The sequence below is a fragment of the Trachurus trachurus genome, assembly GCF_905171665.1.
Source record: "Trachurus trachurus genome assembly, chromosome: 23".
Lineage (NCBI taxonomy): Eukaryota > Metazoa > Chordata > Actinopteri > Carangiformes > Carangidae > Trachurus > Trachurus trachurus.
This window is the reverse complement of record NC_139912.1, coordinates 13884518-13906885: the sequence shown is the minus strand read 5'-3', so window position 1 is coordinate 13906885 and position 22368 is coordinate 13884518. Positions and strand designations below refer to the sequence as shown.

At 40.3% G+C, this 22368-nt stretch overlaps 3 protein-coding genes across 3 annotated transcripts; 1 reads left to right on the top strand and 2 right to left on the bottom strand.

The window, feature by feature from the left end:
- Positions 1-4350: 4350 nt before the first annotated feature.
- LOC311006969 (pseudouridylate synthase PUS7L-like) lies at positions 4351-9637 on the bottom strand. Its single transcript, XM_084000043.1, has 10 exons — positions 9268-9637; positions 8330-9141; positions 8000-8159; positions 7608-7827; positions 6403-6501; positions 6180-6261; positions 5851-6016; positions 5225-5351; positions 5016-5069; positions 4351-4911 (listed from the first exon to the last, which is right to left on the bottom strand). Exons 2-10 carry the CDS (start codon positions 9117-9119, stop codon positions 4567-4569), a joined length of 2043 nt encoding a protein of 680 aa, XP_083856169.1. The 5' UTR covers positions 9120-9141; positions 9268-9637; the 3' UTR covers positions 4351-4566.
- Positions 9638-11493: 1856 nt separating this feature from the next.
- Positions 11494-15618, bottom strand: LOC311006306 (tetraspanin-8-like; the record flags this gene model as incomplete). Its single annotated transcript, XM_083999083.1, has 9 exons — positions 11494-11598; positions 11703-11786; positions 11933-11992; positions 12278-12364; positions 13728-13826; positions 13952-14026; positions 14144-14257; positions 14762-14827; positions 15538-15618. 9 exons carry the CDS (start codon positions 15616-15618, stop codon positions 11494-11496), a joined length of 771 nt encoding a protein of 256 aa, XP_083855209.1.
- Positions 15619-17692: 2074 nt separating this feature from the next.
- LOC311006870 (ras-related protein Rab-19-like) lies at positions 17693-20705 on the top strand (the record flags this gene model as incomplete). Its single annotated transcript, XM_083999873.1, has 4 exons — positions 17693-17887; positions 19429-19612; positions 20326-20429; positions 20523-20705. The coding sequence occupies 4 exons, from the start codon at positions 17693-17695 to the stop codon at positions 20703-20705; spliced, it is 666 nt and encodes a 221-aa protein (XP_083855999.1).
- Between the last annotated feature and the right edge of the window lie 1663 nt (positions 20706-22368).

Here is a 22368-nt window from a genome sequence, read left to right as displayed (position 1 = left end):
TTCCTGTTAGCTTTGTTTGTTGCAATCAAAGAACCAGAATACATCCCAAGAGCCTTGGTGCATAACTCTGAATTCCATGAGTGACACTTGCAGTAGGTGTGACTGTTGTATAAATCACTTGAAAAATGTCTGCAATGCAAATATATGAGCTCTTAAGAAAATAGCAGAAACCCCAAAGACTAAACAGAGGTTATCCACATTTGTGTGGCAGCTTAAAGGTTCACAATGGTGTGTTTTCTTTTTCTGAGACAAGTCAAAAAACCATTTTGACATTGCAACAACAGTATTGCCAATGCTTTTCCAACCTCTAGACTGTCACGTCTGGACAACACTTGGCGGTGGCTCCTGCAGCAGCATGGTTGACAGGGGCCCAGAAAAAACACCCACTTAAACTCATTCTTTCGCTTTCTTTTTCACGGGCACAGACAAGCTCATAAATACACACACACACACACATACATTAAGTTCACATGCGTTTTACACATGCACATTCCCGTATCAGTGCAGAAAAAACACTGTGAACCACTTGCCAATCACGAGACTGGAGGACAGACTGCTCGAGCAGGTCAAAGGTCATTGGAATGTTTGTATGTCTAATCATGAATGAAATGATGTGTGTGTCTGTGAGTGTGTGTTTGTGTTTGCACGTGCGCAACTCAGCTTCACAGTGTCAGAAGTGTATTCTGTTTTTGTGTTGGCTTGCTGTATATGACAAAAGCAACATGGCCCTTAATATTTTAAGATGATATTTTCCTTATTTTTTAAGTATTTTGCTTCTTAAAAAGTGATTTACAACTGATTTAGCCCTTTTTCCTGCTACGTTCATTGTTCATTGTGCCCTTCTATTCACTCCGTACCATCCATCATTCATTGTGTCTTTCCTATTTTCTTTGTCTGCCTTCCTTTCTCCCCTTGTCTTCCTCCTCAGTGTGGCAGATGTTTCCAAAACCACAAGCAGCGAGATATTCTTTATATGCGGAACAAATACTCACTCACTAAAAACCCCTGAAGATGTGATTTTAAAAGCACCGTTTTTCTTGTGAATATAAAAGTTTTGGAAATAACCTCCAACATGTGTTTTCAGGGTATTTAAACAGCTGAAAAAAATAAAGGTGCTTAGCTATAGGAAGCTATACTGCTCTTTATAAGCCTCTACTTCCCCCTCCGACCTCTCTTTGTGAGGAGAATCAATCACTGCACATCCGCGTTACTTCTTTCATAACCGCTGACTCCCTTCTCACTCTCAAGCTCTTGCTCTGCTCCTCGACGAGGCGAGACGAGTAGTAAAGTTGTCATCTTTGCTGCTGAAGTGGGTCAACATTTATCTCCAGCCGGCTGGAGCGGGAATGAGCCAGAAGACGAGAAGAAGCCACTCGGCCCTGTCTTGTCTGCGTGTAGAAGAATCACAGCTGACGAATCCGTAGTCCTGCGCTCTCTTTCTGCGATGGAGAATCAGATCGATTATTCTCACCTCTTTTCAGTGTTCTACATGGTGACAGATCATGTTCACATTTGTAGGCAGCAATGTCCAAATTGAACTGTTCTATTTAAAGAGAAGGGCAGTCAAAACATGTGCATTCAAGTGTTACTATTTGTCAAACAAGTGACGTTTAGGCAGAACAATCTGATTATTCCCCTATTATCATCACCCATATCATCCATCCATTCATCCATGGCCTATACTGCTTATCTGTGCAGAGGCGCTGGGGGCTAAAACTAAGGTCAGCAGTTTATCACAGGGCCAACACTGTATATAGACGCATAACTTCAAACACTCAGATTCACACTTATAAACAATTTAGAGCCACTGCTCTTTGGACTGTGAGAACCCAGAGGGAATCCATGCAGGAACAAGGAGGACATTCAAACTTCAGGTCTGGGAATCGAACCCAGAAACGTCTTGCTGTGAGCTGTGCTGACCCTCACACATATCAAACTACATGAAATCCAATTAAAAACACTTACTATAAGGATTAGGAGTCAATGTTACTAGTTTATATGGTGGCCTGTTATTTTAAATGTCACCATCACAGCAGGGATCCACTTCTTCACTCATGAGACAGTCAAAATCAAAAGCCCATAGATGTGAGGTCAAAAAACATCTAAAGAAACTAAAATAACAGTCCTTAAATTGGCATATTATTAAGGTATAATTTTGCAGCTGACATAGAAGTGTATCTCATACAACACTATGTCAGTGCATTGGCCAGATCCATCTTTGGGAAATGCCTTCTTGAATAGGATTAAATAGGGTTGTGACATCCACTGTGGCGCCTTAAATCATTGTTGAGGGGAAATCACTGTAAGTTAATGGAGGAAGTGCTGTAAAGATGTTCTCATCAAACTGAGGAGATTGACAATTAACATCCACATAGACGCAATCATTCAGACACAAAACGACTGCCTAAAGTGTCCCAGCAAATACAAAAAAGTAAAATCGAGACAAACCTCTGAATAGAGGAGGCATTCACACAGACCCCATCCTGATCTGATTCTTAAGGTTTTATGTGATAAACGTTAATGGGCGAGACATTCTGGAAATGCCTTAGTTACAGTCCAGACATCTGGCACAATAAGACCAAAGTTTTGAGCGACTGCAGAGAGAGGTCAAGGAGTTTAACAATGAAACATACATACAGCCTTTATTTCACTTTTGGGACATGGGGGATTCCCCAAACACATGACTATTTCTTAATATGTGAGAACATTCTGAAATAAAATCACTTTAATATTACAAGTGTAAAGATTAAGTTTTAATCCCCAGGCGAAAAAACACATAACAAAATCTGTAAGTGTTACTTTTAAGGATTTCTATTGCCCACTCTAAATTTGTGTGTGTCATTCTGTAACAAAGCTCTTCAATAAGTGAAGGAACTCATTACTGCTAATACGCGTCTTTGGCAGACAGTTTAGCTCACAGGCAGGTAGTTCATCACACAGAGCTATGGGTTGATGACAGGCTGCATGTCAGAACCCACCTCCAACCAAAACATCCATATCATCAGTCAATTTCCACTGTACCTACAGTAGCAGGTATAAGAAACAGCCCAGAGGTATTGATCTACTGTGAGGTATTCATGAGGGAGGTTTTAATGCTGCTGTCTTCTAACATTCTCATCCAAACTGCATAAATCTGTATCAGAAATCACCTCAGAATAATTACATCAGGGCTTTATGCTTCATCATATTATATACAGAGTCTTAAAATGGATTTCTCACCAGGACATAACTCTGTTTTTCACATGAGAATGGATCATAGGAACTGACACGGTGGATTTAGTCTCTGATTAAGAATGTGATTCACTCTGAAATATCATTAGCCTGTTAGTCATGTGGCGCCGGTGCTGTTTTTACTTAGATAAGGAACTTCATATTTTGCCAGCTTGACCAAGAGGAAGCCAATGGACAATTGGAAAAATGAGACAAATTAGTTTAAGTTATCTTTCTTCACAGTGTGACACATCAAGATGAGTAACAAAGTTACATGCTTGACAATTATTGTCAGTTGTCTCCATCTAGTGGTGATCAGTAGAGCAACAACCAAAAGGATTGTGTTCCAGTTCCATTCTACGTACACATTCATTTTACATTGTGTAGTACAGATGAATGGAAAATTAGAGAAAAAAATCAACATGAAGTCTTTTAATGAGATGTTGGGCGACCATGTGTTGATACAACGGCTAAAATGATTTGATTTTTCAAATCTCTGAACTCTACTGAGAAGAACACCGTTAGATATTCCCTCACACTGTCAAATATGACGGTCCATCATCTATCATAGGTGTTCAGTTGCCCCTTGATTCATTCATTTCATTTTCATCCCAATCAAACAATTTAGCGACGGTCAATGGTGTTTGTGTGTAACCTGACGGAGAGCTCAAGAAGGCTGCAATCTAGCTGATCTTTTGCCAGATACATTTGAGTTATTTCTTGCCTAACCATCCTTTTCACAATAACAGAAATAAACCCTAGATAAAATTGGATTTTTTTTTTGTCCAAAAATGTAGTTGTTTTTTTGTTTTTTTTGCTTTACATTTTTTAATCTTACCGCTTTGTAGTTCAAAAGAATCAGACTGCGCGTGACTCCTCAGGAACTCTGTATATAATAATAATTAGGAGTTCTTTCACGATCAGTTAATGAAATGTTTAATTATTGTTCCAATGACACTTGTGGTCTTCCATTTCTCATTGGATGGACTCTTTAAAATTGCAGAAAACTCAGAGGAAAATAAAAGTTCAGAAACAAAAAAACTAAATTACACTGATTTCTTATCCGAAATTTTTTATTCATGGCACAAAACACAAATACTGTTTACATGCTTTGACATTTAGATATATTCACATGTGGCCACTTTTCATATTATAAGTCTTAATAACTGCACATTTTGCTTTTTCACTGTATAGCGTTAGACCACAGTCTTCTGCTCATTACTTCAAAAACAAAATTAAGTTCCACTGATATTGTATCACAATCACTGTAGCATCAATAAAGTTAAAAAAAACATTGGTGAGGTACAAAATGTTGACTCTTTTACACATAAGTATACACAAATACAACCTCACGTTCTATGGGTCACACTTCATGATCTCTCTGAGGCAGATGGTCGCGTAGCAGGACGAATCCAGGTCGAAGTTTATGGTGAGAATGAGCGAGTCCTGCTTCCTTTCTCCTGTCACCTCTCCTCCTCCTCCTCCTCCTCCTCCTTCCCTGCAGGCTGCTTTCTGGAGCTGGTAGCTGAGGTTGCGTGGCAGGGCCAGCAGGGGGCGGTAGCAGCCAGGCAGATTCAGTTTCAGGCTGCCGACCCTGAAGCGACAGTCCTCCAGTCCGTCTCTGGCCAGTCTCTCCTGGTACCAGGTCCCCATGGCATTTTCTGGATACTTCACCGTGTTTCCTGGCATCGGCAGTAACACCTGACGGCATAACAACAACAACAGCAACAACAACAACAGCAGTGATACAAGTCAAATGAAATCAGTTTGCATTTAAAATAGAAATATTTGCCTTAAATTCACACCTGTCCGAGTGTGTAGACTCCCCTTTGCTCCTCTTGGTCCGTCACCACATGAATCTGGAAAATTAAACGAAAGGTCAGTGACATTAACATTCACAGAGAAGCCTACAGTTCCTGAAAAAACAACAGACGTACTTCCTCTAGTATCTAAACACTGGACGTTTCCTTTGATGCAAATGTCTCCTTCCATTTTTTTTTTAATCCATTCTTACCTGAGCAGAGCTGCCTTCTCCGGAGTCCTCTGCTTTGTTTTGTCCGTCCTGCGTCCACACCAGGTCTCCTCGCCTGACACTGTGGCCCAGCGTACTCAACCTGTGGGCCACCGCCTCGTTCCACACTCTGACAACCACAAACAGACTCATCAGTACACTTAATATCAACACCACCATGAATGAGTTGAAGCATTGTGGGCTGGCTTAAATCTAAATGTAAGAGAAAATAAATCACGAACACAGCTTATTCATTTTCACGTATAACCATTACATCACAGTGAATCACAAAGCTTGAATGAGAATTTCTTAAAATAATAATATTTTGCAATCTTTGCACAGGTTTTATTTGATTTCCTGAACAAACACACCCAAACAAACCCTAGCAACATATTCATAAATTAAACATTACTTTATAAAGTAAGGACACATTTATACCTACATTAACTCAAAACACACTGTCAACTTTTTCCTCAATTACTCAATTATTATTTATTTTATGTGGCCCTAGAAAAAAAAATGAACTGGGGCTAAATTAAACCTATCTGTGGAAAGTGCCTTATCACCCAGGTCCCATGTTTGTGAAATGATAGGACAAAATGTTTGAGGGTATTTTTCTTGCAGCTGACCTGCTACAGTAGGCGTGTGGGTAGAAGACTCTCATGCTGTGGGGCAGGCTGAGCCAGGCTTGGGCACATCCATCTGCCCCAGTACCATAGCGGTTCAGGGCTCGAAGCATCAGCCGCTCTCTGGCCTTAGACAACGGCATCAAGGCCAGAGATTCCTTAGCGTTTTCTGTTGTGGAGAGGCAGGAAAGAGAAACGTAACAAACAAAAAATTGCTGTATTAACTGTCAACACATAAAACTGGGCGGTCAAACTCATTTTTGATCTTTGATCATTCCAAAAAAAAAAAAAAAAATGAAACAGTGGTTAGTAGTTGTTGTGCCAGCTCTCACCTGTCTGGAGGAAGTGCCTCTTTGCGTGGCTCTGAGGATCGTTGCCGTCCTCTGGGGTGAAGAAGAGGCGCACAGCACTGACCTGACACACACAGAAACATACTGAGTACAGCAGCAACACAGGACTGTGCAGTGTGACATTATTTTACCGGGATGTTTGTCATTCTGGAGCTGGAACAGTATTAGTGGTAGTTAGATCCAGCGCTGGGTAGGTAACACTTACCATGTCCTCTTTGAGTAAAGCCAGTCCCACTTTGTCAGACTGAACACTCTGTCCACTCCCAAACCTCTGTGGTCCGTAGTAATTGACAAAACCCCTGCCCTGCAACGACAATCAAGGTGAAGGTGGTAAAATGAAGGACCTTTTGCATTGCATTTTGCATTTGCAATATTTGGTACAAGTTGGATTGAGTAAAAAAACAACATTTCTGCTCTGTGAACTACTGCACTCAGATCTGAGACTTAAGATCATGTGATTCAATCTCATGTCCCTGAAGCCAGTTTGAGACATGATGAAGAAAGCCATTAGAAGATGGTAAATTGTAGCCATAAAAGGCTGCACATGGTCAACAACAATACTCAAACAGACTGCAGCACAGACTCGTACTAACGTGTGCCAATAAAACTGTCTCAACACATTGCACCACCACCAGCAGCAGAAGCAGTAGTCTGGTCTGGTCTGTTGGAGGTTAGATCCATGGATTCTTGTTGTTGACACAACAAGTTCTGATCCGACCGTCTGCATGCCTCAACACAAATCCACATTCATCAGACCAGGCTGTATTGTTCCAGTTATCACCTATCCAGTTTTAGTGAACCTGCTGTGTCCTCTTCCTCTACTCACTAATGTTTAGAGTTTTTGGCACCACGTCAGAGTTAAAGGGCATTTCCAGTCGTAATCAATGTTTACATCAGGTCACCTATTCTGTGGTCACAAGTAACATTCTTTTGACCATCATTTAAATTTTAAAATTCGCTTTATAATTAAATTAAACCAAAATTCGGACTTACCACGGCTTCCGCATTGTTCTTTCCCGGGTCAGAGAACAAACGCCTCAAATTCAGCGGCTGTAGCCTTCAGTCCCTCTACTGTTGTGTTCTCTGACCCTTTTGCTTTTAATTTAATTGTAAAGCCAATTTTAAAATTTAAATGATGGTCAAAAGGACGTTACTTGCAACCACAGAACAATTTTAAAATTAGTCCGGAGCCCATTAATGAACATTGAAAAAATGATATATTCTTGAACAAAAACAATTATAAACATCCACACGCTGCAGTTGGGAGTAGCCTATGGATGCTATGAACTGATCATACGTGACCTGATATCAGAGGTAAACATTGATTAGGACTGGAAACGCCCTTCAAAGTCACTGACATCATATTACCTGGTGTAAAACCAAAGATATGATTTAGAAGTAGATGAATACCTTGACATTTTCCAGTGCTTCCTCTACCAGCTCTGCCAGGCGGTTGTGTCTATCAGCACCAGAGGAGTGTGTGTCACTGGCTCCGTGTGGTCTCAGGTCTCGGACCACCAGGTCAAAGTGGTTCCCCTGCAGTCGCCCCAGCCTGAGGGGCTCGCTGACAGAGCGGACCTGGGACAGACGCATCCCTCTCCTCTCAAACTCTCCTGTCTTCTCTTTCAACCTAATGATACATAACATAGAATAAATTCATTCATTCAGATCAATAGCAAGTATCCTCAATATTTAGGACTGACACAACCCTATGTCTTACTTTTTGTCTCGCTTGTTTGTGAATAGGAAAAAAAAACATGAAGGTCAACGTGACAAAATCAATACAAGAAACACAGTACTACCTTTGAGGTGAGACCTTCTTCACCACCATGGACTGAAAGGTGATGGCTCTTTTATCTTTGATCCCAGCGTAGGTGAAATCTGACGGCAGGACCCCAAGAGATGCTGCCATGTAGCTGATGGCCTCCAGAGTCTCCAGGTTCTCTTTACACAGAGTGAATGCTGAAACAGAGAACACACACAAAAAAACACATTACTGTCTTTCATGATTCTGCATTTGTGCTTATTTCCAAGCTGTTTCTGCATTTTTCTTATCTTTATTTTCTTGTGCTAAAAAGCCTGTTCAATATAGTGTTATTGAGAGAACAAAAGCAAATGGTTTACATCCTCACCCGTGTAAACTTCCTCTTCCTTGCGTTCATCTGCGCTTCTCTTCTTCGGCCTCCCTCGCTCCCTCAGCCTCACCGTGATCGCTGTGCTCCCCTGGTCGCTGAAGCTCTTGGTCTCCACCAGTTTTCCAAACCTGCGGCTCAGGAAGTGGTGGACGGCCGTCCTGTGCTCCTTGTTGTCGTCAGGTCCAAACGTGTAGGAGGAACCTCGCACTTTGGCGTCTATGAATCTGAAGAAGTCCTCGGCCTCGTCCTCCGTGACCAGCTGGGAGAGCTCTCTGTAGTCCGGGTCCTCCCTCACCCTGATCTCGGGCTGGATGGTGACGGTCATGAGGAAGGGGAAGCGGTGTCTGACGGCCCGGTGGACGTTCGCTCTGTGGTGTTTGTCAGTGAAGGATCCCAGAGATAACTCCTGCTGGGCTCGTTTCTCATCCTTAAGAGTCAACACAAACTGCTCAAGCTCATCGCTGACCGACTGACCTAAGATCACACCTAAATCAAAACTGCCTGGACTCGGTGGGGCAATGTCCACCTCATAATCAGCTGGGACATCTGCATCATGTAGGACAAAGAACTCATTATTTTGCTTAAATTCTGCACTGGTCTCATTGTTTTTATAGGAGCAGGCACCGCGGGGGGTCTGTGCTGCCACAGCTTTATTAACCTGCTGTCCATTGATGTCTATCTCAGTCACCACAAAGTCCCTGATAAAGTTTTTGATGCTTCCCAGGAAACCTTCATGGCTTGAAATGAAGCACGCAGGGACGGTCACAGCATCATTGTCCTGCTTCATGGTCACTTCATCCGTGTGTCCTCTTTGAGCAGACAAGAAAAAACACATTTATATACACAGCACAAATCATACAGGCTCAAACACAATGTAAACATATTCAAAAGAAGACAGAATAATGGAGAAGATAAATCTAAGGTGATAAACTTACACGGCCGCAGAGGAGAATACGGTTTTAGCCTCTCTTTAAGATAGCTAGTTGTATGACCAATCTTAAAAAGTAATGTCAGTAACCTTAGGAAGATGATACGTGCTTTATTTCTGCATAATAACGGGTTACACATGCGAAATAGTCCGTCTATTCACAGTAATATCCGTATCCTACACATTATCACCACCTCGGCTGCAGTGACAGAGAGCTGTACCCGTTTACGCGAAGAATGCAAATCGCATTTCTGTCTTTAGGTGGAAATATAAGTGTATAATAAATAGAAAATAACTGTTTGTTTACTCAACGGAGCCGCATGCGATGTGTAAACCAGGAGCTTTTCATGTAAACACAACCACGCCGACACGGTTCAGGCTACTTCCGGGTCATGTGACCGTCACGTGACTTTTCTTAAAGAGATCAACAACTCATTCTTCCTACTGTTTTTTCTTTCTCTCAAAATAGCTGATAAAAGGGACTTTCTGAGTAAAACAAAAACTGTAGGCCTACATACAAAATATAAAGGTTTACATATATGTATGTGTAATGTAAATATATATGAAAATGGATGTCGATACCAGGTCTGACAAATGAAGCCAATGTGAAAGCAGTGTAGTAGAAACGGACACAACAGAGCACATTTCACTAATTTCATTACTACACAAAAATAAAATAATCATTTAACTATCTAATACTGTAAATCACCATACAATGTTGCATGCTGTGTAATGCCACAGTTTATCTGAAGCGGAAACTTGCTGCGGTAGGCTACCTGGGCAGTTTTGTAGTGTAGTGTAGGTGCCTATTAGTATTCAATAGAAAATGCAAGACATCAAAGAAACAAGAATCACATTGTTTATTCCTGCTATTTACAAAATATTACATAACTTCATTCCATAAAAAGAAAACAGTGTATGACAGAAATAAAAATACAATACTTTTTCAGAACGTATCGGAACATATATAATAGGCATTAATGGTTAAAGTGCACAGGTAGACATTGGATCTGCTGTTTCAGACAAAATTCATTTGACAATACATTAGTCGAGGAGACATTTTAACTGCGGGCAGCTCATGCAGCAAGTCATATTCGGAGTGATGTGGCATAAAGGCCTCTTCGGTCAGAGTGGGAAAGTACAATCTCTGCAAGAATATCGATGACGCATTTTCCTACAGAAGCCTCTCACAGCCTGTCTGCAGTGGCCTTGCCTAAATTTCTCCAAACTTAGAAATTAAATGTTTAGAGGCAAAAAATAATAATTGAGGATTTACTGGCATGTCTACTGAACGTGCAACCAAACAGAATCCTCTCTCCTCCTGATGGACATGATCACATATCCTTTACTCACAACGTGTGCTTTAAAAAAACTGAATGAAGTAATGATGTTTCTAATATACAGTGTGCATAACAAGGCATCAAGACATTCTTGTATCCTAATGAGAATTTTGACTCATTCCTTTGTCTAACCTGATTATTTATCCAAGAAAATCATTGCTCAATAATAAATAAATATTATATTATAGTTCAATCAAAGCACTTTGTAAACTCTGTTTAAGAAAGATGCTACATAAGGATTATTAATATTATTTGTTCAAAGATTATTGGTTGTTCTAGTGCTGAAAATTCAACGTGTGCTTTAAGACAAGTACAAATATATGTACGTTTGAAAGACATTGGTCCAGTTGACAACAGAAAATGTTTTTTTCTGCTTGTGTTTGAGATTGTGAGGGACAGTAGATGTGATTGGATTAAAATCTGCCTTGACAAACCCAGACTCAGAGAAGTGTGAAGGCAATGGAGACGATGTCAGAATATAATCCAGATGACACAACACTTACTGTAAATAACAAAATGGCAGAAGAATAGATGGCTGGTTAAAGCTTGGTAAGATATTCAGAATCTTGTGGATATGCCAAAGGTTAGGTGAAAATGTGATGATTATTAAAGATTAGCTAATTTCATTAAACTGCATCGTTTTTACAGCAGTAAGAGGGAAAAAAAGTCATTTCAAATTTATCTATGCATGTAGATTAATTTTCAACATCGGTTACATGCATTAACACTTAGAAAATAACAATAATAATATATAATAATAATAATAATTTAACATATGTTGCTACAGCACAAATTAGCCAGGTTATGTTATACAGCCTAATGTGTTTACATGTGCAAATTCAAACAAGGTACGCTTGATAATACTTTATGTATGTATTAAATGTAGTAGGTTACTAGAAGGCACCAGGGACATATCTGTTTGATTGTAGAAGAGCCATGAACTCCTGTTTTCGTCTTATCTGGCCCATCAGCTTGATGCTCATGACAAGTAAAACCATCTGCGAATGGAAGTGCAGGTTAGATCAAGGCACACAATTGAACATACCTGGTACCATCATCATCAACAAGGGCACAAGCAAACATATAAACGAAACACACATACCCAAAACACTCCACTTCCAAACTGTATAGCCATCGCCAATGAGAATGCAAGCTTGAGTTCGGAAACATAAATCGGTAGGCAAGGCTGTGGGGAGGGACAAGGTGCAGGTTTGTTTCAAAGATGGTGGCAAAAAAAAAAAAGGTTACAGTGTTAATGGAGCAATCAAGGTTAATAAAGGTTACTGGAATAAAGGTTTCTTTCTTTTTTCTTAAAGAGTTTTTTTTTTTTACCTCTCGATAAACATACTGGTTCTTTGGAGCCCCAAGTGTGGCACTACCCCGAAGTCGAATCTGGTGAGGAGGACAAAATCCCATTACATAATATGACAAAAATAGATCAGATCAGTCAATACTGAGCTGGTAGCAAAATAAATCATATGAGGACAAATTCATATTTGAAGGAAAATTAACTTCTTTTGATATCCTAGGCCCTTTTACCGTCATAGTTTTGGTCATCACTGGTGTGGGTTGTGAAGACATTTCAGCTCCCAAAGACAATGTGTGAATACAGCACCAGAGATCCTGATGAGTCATCCTCACTTCTTATGCTCTGCTTATAAAAAGGGATATACTCACGCATTTTCCCGGATAGTGGCAGTTACAGGAAGCAGGGATGAAAGAGCCCCAGTCCTTGTATCCCTCAATAAGACCACAGCACTCAAACTGGAAGTGACACACACAATAGGCAAGAACTATATGCATTGCCAATAAAATACCCAACAAGTACATGAAGATGTATATGCAACCATAAAAGAATAACCAAAGAGCAGCGTATTAGACCAATATTTGTTTGTCCATGTAATGGTGCTCCTTCAGAAGGACGATATATCTTTAAGATAGGACACACCTGCTTGCCTGGCCACACCCTAGTAAGGCTACTTAAACAGCAGGTGTGGCGTCATTCAAGTTTCATTGCCACCTGCTTGTTGAGTGTGTGATTTGTGTGTGTCTGTCTTGTGCTTCCTCAAGATTTCTCTTCCTTGTTAGTGCACCTCGTGTGAGAGTTAGCATCTTGCTGAGACAAAGCCCCCAAAGTAGTTCCTCCCAAGCTAGCAGTATTTCGCTGTCAGAGATGTTAGAATGTGAGGTTTTAGACTTTCTGAAGAAACCACCATCACTCCAACATGTTCTGAATACACAACCAAGAAAAAAACACTTGTGAAACTCCTGCATACAGAAGGATGACTTGACTTGTCTTTAAGATGGGACACAACTGCTTCCTTGACCAAACCCAAAATACTTTGTATAGGCTACAGCAGGTGTGGCTTCATTCAAGTTTGATTGGCATCTGAGTGTTATGTGTGATGAGTCAGTCTTGTGCTTCCCCAAGGTTTCTTTTCTTTGTTAGTCTTCTGTCTTTTGAGGCAGTTTAGCATTTGTCTGTCAAAGTCCCAAAGGTAGCTGCATCTAACCTAGCTGTAGTTTGCAATGGAAGAGATGTGAGGCTGAAGAAGCTCATTGTTTTAGAACTTTCTGGGGATACCACTCTCACTTCATTACCTACTGAATACACAACCTATAAGTCTGCTTAGATATTGCAGAAAAAGACACTTCTCAAACTCCTTTACTTGCCTGAGAATCATTGTGTCTTTTTAAGTTGTCTTCAGTATTAAAAACACACATAGAGACACTAACTGTGACTAATTCAGCATAATTTTACTGGTGCCAAGTTGGCACATTCCAAAGAAATTAACACCCAAAACAACATGTCTTAAGATGTGGGCTGTGGCTGCCTCCATTCTAACAAAATACTTCCTGCTAAACTGCCCTCAAAGCATTCTGGGAAATGTAGTTCCAGAACTTGGGTGCAAGATCATCCCTTTTATCAAAGTAAGAGAAAAGAATAACAGGAGTGAGTCAGCATGTACTTCGGTTTGGGGGGAAAAAACACACAGACTGCTACTGAAAGATTCAGCTAGTAAATAATGGAAAATAGCTAATTTTGAAGAAAGAAAAGTATATTATCTGTTGTAGGCTATGTTTTTAAAAAAAAAAAAAAAAAAAAAAATGAGTAAGAGCTACTTACTTCCTCTTGAATACTGTAAAGCAGAGTCCTGTTGGCTTTGCTGGTTCCTTTGAGGGGCATCATGGACAGTAACTTGGCCTCCTCGCGGGCAACACGCTTCTGAGGAGGAAGAAATCTCATTGAATCCTCTTTGCTTATCGAGTTATTATGAATATGTTAAAGCTGCTTTTTAACAGCTGTCATTGTTAATGAAAAACTGTAAGTGAGGCATTCAAGTACTTTACCTCATAGACGTCTTGGTAACTAAGTGCTGTTCTAACAATTATCGTTTGACTGGCTGCTGCCATCCCAGTTGCATACTGCCCACAGGAAGACCAGCAAAAGTCAGTGAGAGAGAAACAACATGTCAGAATGAACCCACAATTACATCTTAAACACACACTGGTAATAAATACACACAGTAGGTTTTTCTTTACCAGAATCAAACACCATCTCTTTCCTTTACAGGCTCCAAATATACCGAGCACTGAGAGCAGCAGGCAGCCGATCTCTATGACGTACATCAACACTACAGAGACACTGGACACCAGCTGTGGAGACGAATAACATTAGTGTTAAGGCAAAAAAAATCCATGGAAGAAGTCAAACTCAACAGAGGTGTTCACTTACACTTTATATTTATATCACTCTGTTGTCATGCAGCTATTGCTAGGATTGCATGGCTACAAAAAAGGTCAAAGGTCAGGGTCAGCTATAGAACGGTACCCTTAGCATGGGAAGATAATTCACTGTCTTGCCCAAGGACACTTCAACAGGTAAATGCTTGTTGACATAAAGGCTTCAACCCAGCAATTTCAGAGAAAAGACAATATAAAAGTGCTCAGGCCAGTATTGATGGAAGCCCCTCGGGAGGGGGAGGCCAGTGCATTAATAATTCCACAGCTGTACCTTAGATATCCCAGCAATGCTTTTGTCCCTTTAAACTCTGACAAGACATGGTTATTTCTGGCTTAAGTAAATAATTATCTCCTTTGGAAATAATGTTGTTTTTTTGGTTTTTTTAATTCCATAAGAACATGAGAAATCTGTCTTACTTTGCCTGTTTGTATGAGATCTCTGTGCCAGGTTATCGTCATTGTCAGCATGAAGAAGCACAATGCCTGTATGGAGAAATAAATGAGACATTAAATGCATTAAGAATGGACAATAAGATCAAATCTATAAATCTATAAATCCATAACCTATCAGATGGAAAAGTATCAGCTCATGTTTTGTAAATGTGTGGTGAACTCATTAGTGGAGCAGCAGCTGTATCCATCCAGGATACCTTTACAGAGCAGTAGCATCACAACCAAAAGGAGGCCTATGCTGCATATGACTCTACATCAACAACACAAACACACTGTAAACATTAGCATCATAATACGATTATAGATGCTGAATGGGTGGAGAGGTCAGTGTGGGATGAAAGAGGAGGATTATTCTTTGGAGATGCAAATTATAACCATGACTATGGCGTCTTTCTGTTGCAGCTACCACAGATTGTTTCTTTTCTTCTTTTTTTCTCTTTCTCATCACTTTATTGGTGTATCCCCTTAAAACAGTTCTGCAGACATTGCAACGTTGTAGGCTACATACAGTACATTTTGATGGAGGGAGGGAGCTGCAGTATCTCTCACCACACACACACAGAGAGAGAGAGACGCACACACACAAACACAGTGTCTTCTTTGGTTTAATAATAGCCCCACTGGTGATTTAGGTCAAATAACATCAGCAATTCAAACATGCATTCAGAGAAACGGGCTATGGAAAGCGGTGATAGGCCTCTTATATTGACCTGCATTCGGAAGCAGTGGTATTTACCTACCATATGCACAGCATTGGTGAAGATAAACGGCCTTTTTAAGGTGGTTTTCTCCGCCACCACGACCACTGCGCTCCGCTGCATGCTGCTGCTGCGTCTCTCCGGGGCGTAGAAACAACCTTTCATAAAGCAAATGTTACGGCGGACACGGACCTGTGATGGGAACAGTTAAGGGCACCTATGAATCCGCACCGGACGTCACTGTGATGTGCGCTGTATGGAGGGGTCTGTGCTGCTTTCAGGTGCAGTCGGAAATGATGGAATCTAAGGCGAGCTGCGTACAGGAAGCAGTCATTTGGAGAGGAGTTCATTCCAGATTGATATGTTTAGTGATTGCGTGCATTGATAATCGCTTATGTCGAATTTATATGTTTGTTTGTTCTTATTATTTGTTTGTTTGTTTTTGATTGTTCAAATTAATTTTCCCATTTAACAAAAAATCAAAAACAATGAAGACCAAAATACAGTTTCACATTGTTATGAGTCAATAATGAATCTAAAAAATACTAGGATCTAATTAAAAACTGAATAGGTTTGCAGAAGTCTCACATTTACCTTGATGGAATGTAACAAACTAAAATCATTCGCTCACATATTATGGGCTGCTTTAGTAGGCTACATCTGGTACTATACAGTAGCCTACATTTTTATAAATATGCTACTTCTATCTAACAGTTGTTACTAGTCAGACTACAAATGATGATGCAGGCCTATAGAATAAGTTGTTATAACAAGCCACACCTTTATCCCTAAAAAAAAAAAAAGGCTTTCACATTAATGCATACATTCAAAAACCATTAGTTATAGCCTAATATCATACTGAAATGTATTGGTTATATGTCAGTAGCCTACATGTGAATGCCTCTATACTGTGGTAGATTACTAAACTGAATCAAAGAGAAAGTGTCCGCATACTGGCCGTACTAGGAAGCTATTCTTTATGCTTTCTTCCTCTTTTTATGCAGCTGTTACATAAACAGGGAAGCGATTTCCAACTGCTGCTTATCTGTTTGGGCATCAATGGTGTTGTTTCTGGGATATACATCATATTTGGGAATAATGGGATCTCTACACTGAAAAATATCCTTCAATGCCACTAATTCACAAAGGTCTAAATAATTAGCTGTAATGCTGCATCAATAATGGTTGAACACCTAAATGGCTAAAATTAAGTTATTTAGGCTACATAAGATAAATTATAATTTACGTTTTAGCCTAAAATATAAACAAAGCTTATTGAACCCATGGCATAAGATTTCACCATACCTGTAAATCAGTGTTGTTTTGAGGAAATGTTGCTTTGAGGAAATGAAACAGAATTTGAAATAAGGTTATATGAGGTTCATTAAAGGCCCTTCTGTCAGGATGACTGCATTTCCCAAGATTCAACTGTGGCAGTGGGGCAGGGCTACTTTCCTAGGACAGGTAGGGCGGGTTTCTATTGTTACTACAGGTGCTGTGAGGCTGCAAGTCAGCCAGAACAGGAAAAACTGATGAGAGAGGGACAAAGAGGGGGAGAGAGAGAGAGGGAGACAGAGAGAGAGAGAGAGGAGGAATCCAGTGCCGGTGGGGACACGTGAGAAAGGGCAGCAGGTGGATTGGACAGCAAATGAGAATACAGACCAGCATTTTTTAAAATCCTGCTTTTATCAAAAAGGAAGTTCCCTTTTCGTCTTTGACTTATACAGCTAACCAGAGCCGGTGCAGGAGGACAAGAAGGATGGGATGTGTATTCATGCTTTCTTTGGCTGCAGGTTATAAAGTGGGTCAACACCTGAGAAGGATCTGAAAGGAGCAGCAGGACTGAGACAGTTTTGTCCTTCTCAGCGAGCACTGGAGGAGGGGAGACACAGGCTGAACTGCCTGGGGACATGAGACACAGAGAATGTAGAGTTTTGAAGCAAAAGGTTTTAGTGGCTGAAAACTGAATATATTTTTTATTCTGTGGATAACCTGTGGACAACAGCATTTTTACAAACTGACAGACACTTAAAGTTTTACAGGCTACACATGGACTGACCATTGCTTTCACTGGGGGAAAAAGTGGTGTTGATATAGTTTCCTTTCAATAATTCTAATTCACGTAAACATAACCCAGCAAGTATAGGAAGGATCATTTCATCCACTTTCACACATCCAGAGAAACTGTAACTTCACCATGCAGACCCCAGGACCTGAGCACGATGACACTTTTGATTTCCTGTTTAAAATCATCCTGATCGGAGACTCGAATGTGGGGAAGACCTGTGTGGTTCAGAATTTCAAGTCGGGGGTTTTCGCAGAGAGGCAACAGAACACAATAGGAGTGGACTTCACTGTACGAACCTTGGACATCGAGGGGAAGAAAGTGAAGGTCAGTGCTTTGACATGAAAACCACAAGTAGAAGTGAACATCTACGGCCCAACATACCACCCATATCCAGACCTTTCTGGACAAGCAGCATCATGATCATGTGATGTTGATTTATAATTTCTTAGTCAAATTGTAATGAATGTTGTAGTCACTGCAGGATGAACAGCTTAAACATACCGGCATGTGACTACAGGTTACAGTAAAGGTTTGGCTTTAGAGATAGTGATGATTGGTGGTGCATCTTAAAAACTCTGAAATCAGTTGGAGTCATTCAAGGCCTGTGTGACAGTTATAAGGGCAATAAACTGTGTTTAATGGTCTTAAGAAGTTAACGCTGCAGGAAACCTAATTAACCTCCAGTGATGTCTGCTTCATGCAGTGGGTGTTGTAGATGCAGTTGGTTCTGACAGTGACAGGCTGCAGACATGTTGGTGAAATATTTAATGAGAAGTGTGAAAAAATAACGCTCAAGGTGTATCTAGAAGAAGGAGAATTATTCAGGTACATATGAGGGACTTTTTTTCTAGCTTGAGGAGTGAGTGACACTATACTGAGGTGTCCTTGCTGACAGTGTCAGTTAAACTTGGTCCAAAACAAGTCAGACCAGCTGCTCATGTGAAGAACCAGTTCATCAGGTTTCTCTGCTCCAGTCTTAGCGTAACTGACAGAAATAAACTGGAATCACGTCTCTGCAGCATCATTAAGCCTGAAAAGGAACTGAATGGTTTGGATTAACTGTATTAAATGAGAACACACACGCACTTTCACTAGCTGTTACCCATAATACCCTCACTTTATGTGAAGTAAGGAAGCCCAGAAAGGTCAAATGAGCTCACTTTCAGTTCTGATATATAGAAACCCTTCATTTCTTTCCCTGTTTGTATCTGTCATAGCCTAAGGGGAGCGATGCAGTGTATCACATACGCACACACACAAACACACATGCGCGCGTGTAAACACACCCAGAGCTACTGGATTGTTCTGTAGATAAGATGAATGCCAGATAAAAATTCATGGTATGTGCTGTCATCTCAACAAATGTCATCAGCTGATATTAAATGCCAAAGGAAATACTCATTAAATCTTTATTATGAATTGTGTTAATCAAGACCTAAAGGTTTATCCTTGTTTTCTTTCCGCTTGTTTTCTTTTCTTGACTATTTTCCTTGACACTTGTGTCAGTGGCAAGATGCCAGTGATTGATATATCTATTTAGTTTTATCAATCAGTAATTCAAAACATAAGGTCATTATAAAGCTGTAAAAGCCTAATAGTTGAGTAAATTTGAAAAATATGTGATGATTTAGTTTTTAAGCTTTTCCATATTGCATTGAAAACAAATGGGTTGAGCTTTTGAGTTTGAACTGGTTGCTTTGACAGCTGTTGCCATGCAAATATAGCCTAGATGTTCACAGGGGAGTATTCTGCAGAGGGTGTGTGTGTGTGTTCATGTGTTTATGAACCCTTCAGTCAGTCATGTGTGTTTAATCCATATGTATGTGAGTATATCAAAGCTGATTTGTGGCTTTCACATGAGACAGATGCAGGTGTGGGACACAGCGGGCCAAGAGAGGTTTCGTACCATCACCCAGAGCTACTATCGCAGCGCTCACGGTGCCATGATCGCCTATGACATCACACGACGCTCGACCTTTGACTCCGTGAACCACTGGATGAAGGAGGTGGAGCAGTTCGGGGCAAACAATGTGGTGTTGGTCCTCATAGGTGAGGATGTGACTGTCATGTTACATGTGAGAGCGCGAAAGCAATGTTTGAATATGAAAAATGTTAACTGCAAACATGTTTTAGTAACTAGTTTAAAGTTGACTTTTCAGTAACACTTTACTTGACGCCTATCTCTATAACTCATTATAACCATACTTATAATGAGTTATAATGCAGTTATAGCACTGCATAACTATAATTACAAACACTCATAAATTATCATAATGCATAACAATAACCATAACACCCTATAAAGCATTTTATCATGACTTATAAGGTCAGGTATTATAATAGGTTATAATTGTTAGTAACTCACTGACAATGTCCATATCGATAATGCATTATTAATATAGTTATAATGTGTTATTATTGGCTTATAAACGTGTATAACTATCCTTATAAACACTCATTAATTATCATAAGGCTTTATAACAATAAGCATAAGACATCATAGAGCATTTTATAATGGCTTATAAGGTCTTAGTATTATAATAGAGTTATAATGCTCTATAATGTGTTATGCTGTGTTTATAACTATACTTATACAGTGTTATAACTGCATTATACATCATTATAAGACTGGTGATAATGTGTTATAGAGATAGGTGTCAAGTAAAGTGTTACCGTCTGGGTCATGTATTCTCTACTAATGCTAATTTCCCTGTAAATGTGCGATTGATTAAAAAATATTAACATTTGCTGTCTCTGTTCAGGTAATAAATGTGACCTGGAGGAGGAACGTCAGGTTCTGTTTGATGAAGCCTGCAAACTGGCGAAGGACAGGGGCGTACTAGCTGCCCTCGAAACTTCAGCAAAGGTGATGAGTGTGCACACTTATAAAACACTGATGAGAAGTTGTGTGGTTGTTGTGAATTCTTCACTAAACTCCATCTCCTCCTCCTGTGTGTAGGAGAGTCAGAATGTGGAGGAAGCCTTCATGATGATGGCCAAAGAGCTGCTGTCCCGTAATGGCCTGAACGTCCACCAGGGGGACGCAGACCCTGCACCTCGAGTTCTCCTCAGGGCCAACTCCAGGCCTGTGAACGGCGTAGCAGCTGCCTACACACCACCAGAGAAGAAGTCATGTTGCTGAAAAAAAAAAATGAGGATAAAGACAGGGATGATAAATGGTGACAGCTTTCGGAATTAAGAGCTGTCAGCGGATGAGGAAGCAGGTGAAGGACATCTCTAATCATGAATGTTGAAGAAGAGGAACGGGAGGTTATAGAGACACACAGATGTGGATTGCAGCTGTCAAGGCCTCAAGAAGCAATGGTGTTTGCATTGAGGAAATTTATCGAGGCAATTATCGGAAAGTGTTGAAGGATCGACTCTGTGTAGTTTTCTGTGATTCATCTGACTTGAAGGTAATTAGAAAATAGTTCTTCTGGTGTTGCTAAGGACAAGAAAGTCGATGCCACGACTAGCCATGCTCACCACTGACAGAGCTGGTGAGCAGTAATGGGTCTGATCACTGTTGTTAAGAGACACAGTATTGATCTTGTTTCAGCTATATCCGGATGGCAAAAAACACTGTGGGACTCTTACCTGTTATTTGAGTTTGTATTGGCATAAATAGAAATGTGACTATAAAGACTCAAGCACACCCCAGTCACTTCAATGAGAACACAGACCTGGTGTGTTTTCACAATTGAATTGTTACACCTCTGGTTGCAATCTGTTTTGTCAAAATGCTCCAGTCTGCCAATGAGACTTTTGAATCTGATCTCTGTCGCGATCATCTGCTGCTGCTGCTGAGCTCTGGATGAAAACATCCTGGAAAACCTGCTACAAACCTGAAGGCTGTGAATAATGTTTTGTTTGCTTCCTCCTGTGACAGCCCCGTATATAAGGACGCCTTACAAAAAAATGTTTGTGACAGACGCTGAATGTGTTCTCAACTGATTCTTTTGATATGTTATAAGTTCACATGATGATGCTGGATGAAGTCAGAGGCTTTTGTCAAGGGAGCTGCAAACAAAAAGGTGACAAATTAAAGGAGAAAACTGCCATAGAGAGTCTTAGAAGTCCTTATAGGCCGTCACAAGCCACCAACAACACCAATTCTTCTTGGATTAGTTCCTACAAGCTTTTTGAACACTACTGAAATGATCCTTCAAAGGGATATTTCCCCATTTGAGTGGAAAATGTAGACAATTTGGTTGACATCTGGTGACTGTGAAGGCCACAGTATATGATTCACATGAAATTAATATCCATAGAACCATTCAGTGACCTCTGGAGCATCTGTACCTGCTGAAACTGTCACCCATCTGAATGAAAACTGGCTTGAGGGCGTTTCAACTATGAATAATTGATGTGAACACAAACAAGGTCGTCTTTGAGCCATCCGAGAACTGCCTCATTGTGAACACTAGAGGGCACTGTGCTGTTACACATGAATGTACAACTTGGATGCCCACTGCCATAGACAATAAAGATCAACCTAATTTAAAACATCTGTGACTGTTCTAAGTTTACATGCAACACAGTAAACAGGAAGAAGGTTAGACTTGATTGATTTGACTTTGTCAAGCTAAAATCCTGCAAACACCACAGCCGAACGAAAGTAATTAAGCTGACAAGGCCCCACAAAGATGTAAGTTTTCCTCCAAATGTGGTCAGTGTTTCATTTCAATCAGTGACAGTGTTCCAGTTTTAACCTTGTGTCCAGGCCTAAAAATGTGTAAGTGTCAGAGAGGGAACATAGCAGCAATTGTTGACTTGCCTCCAACACGCTGACTGGCACCAATCAA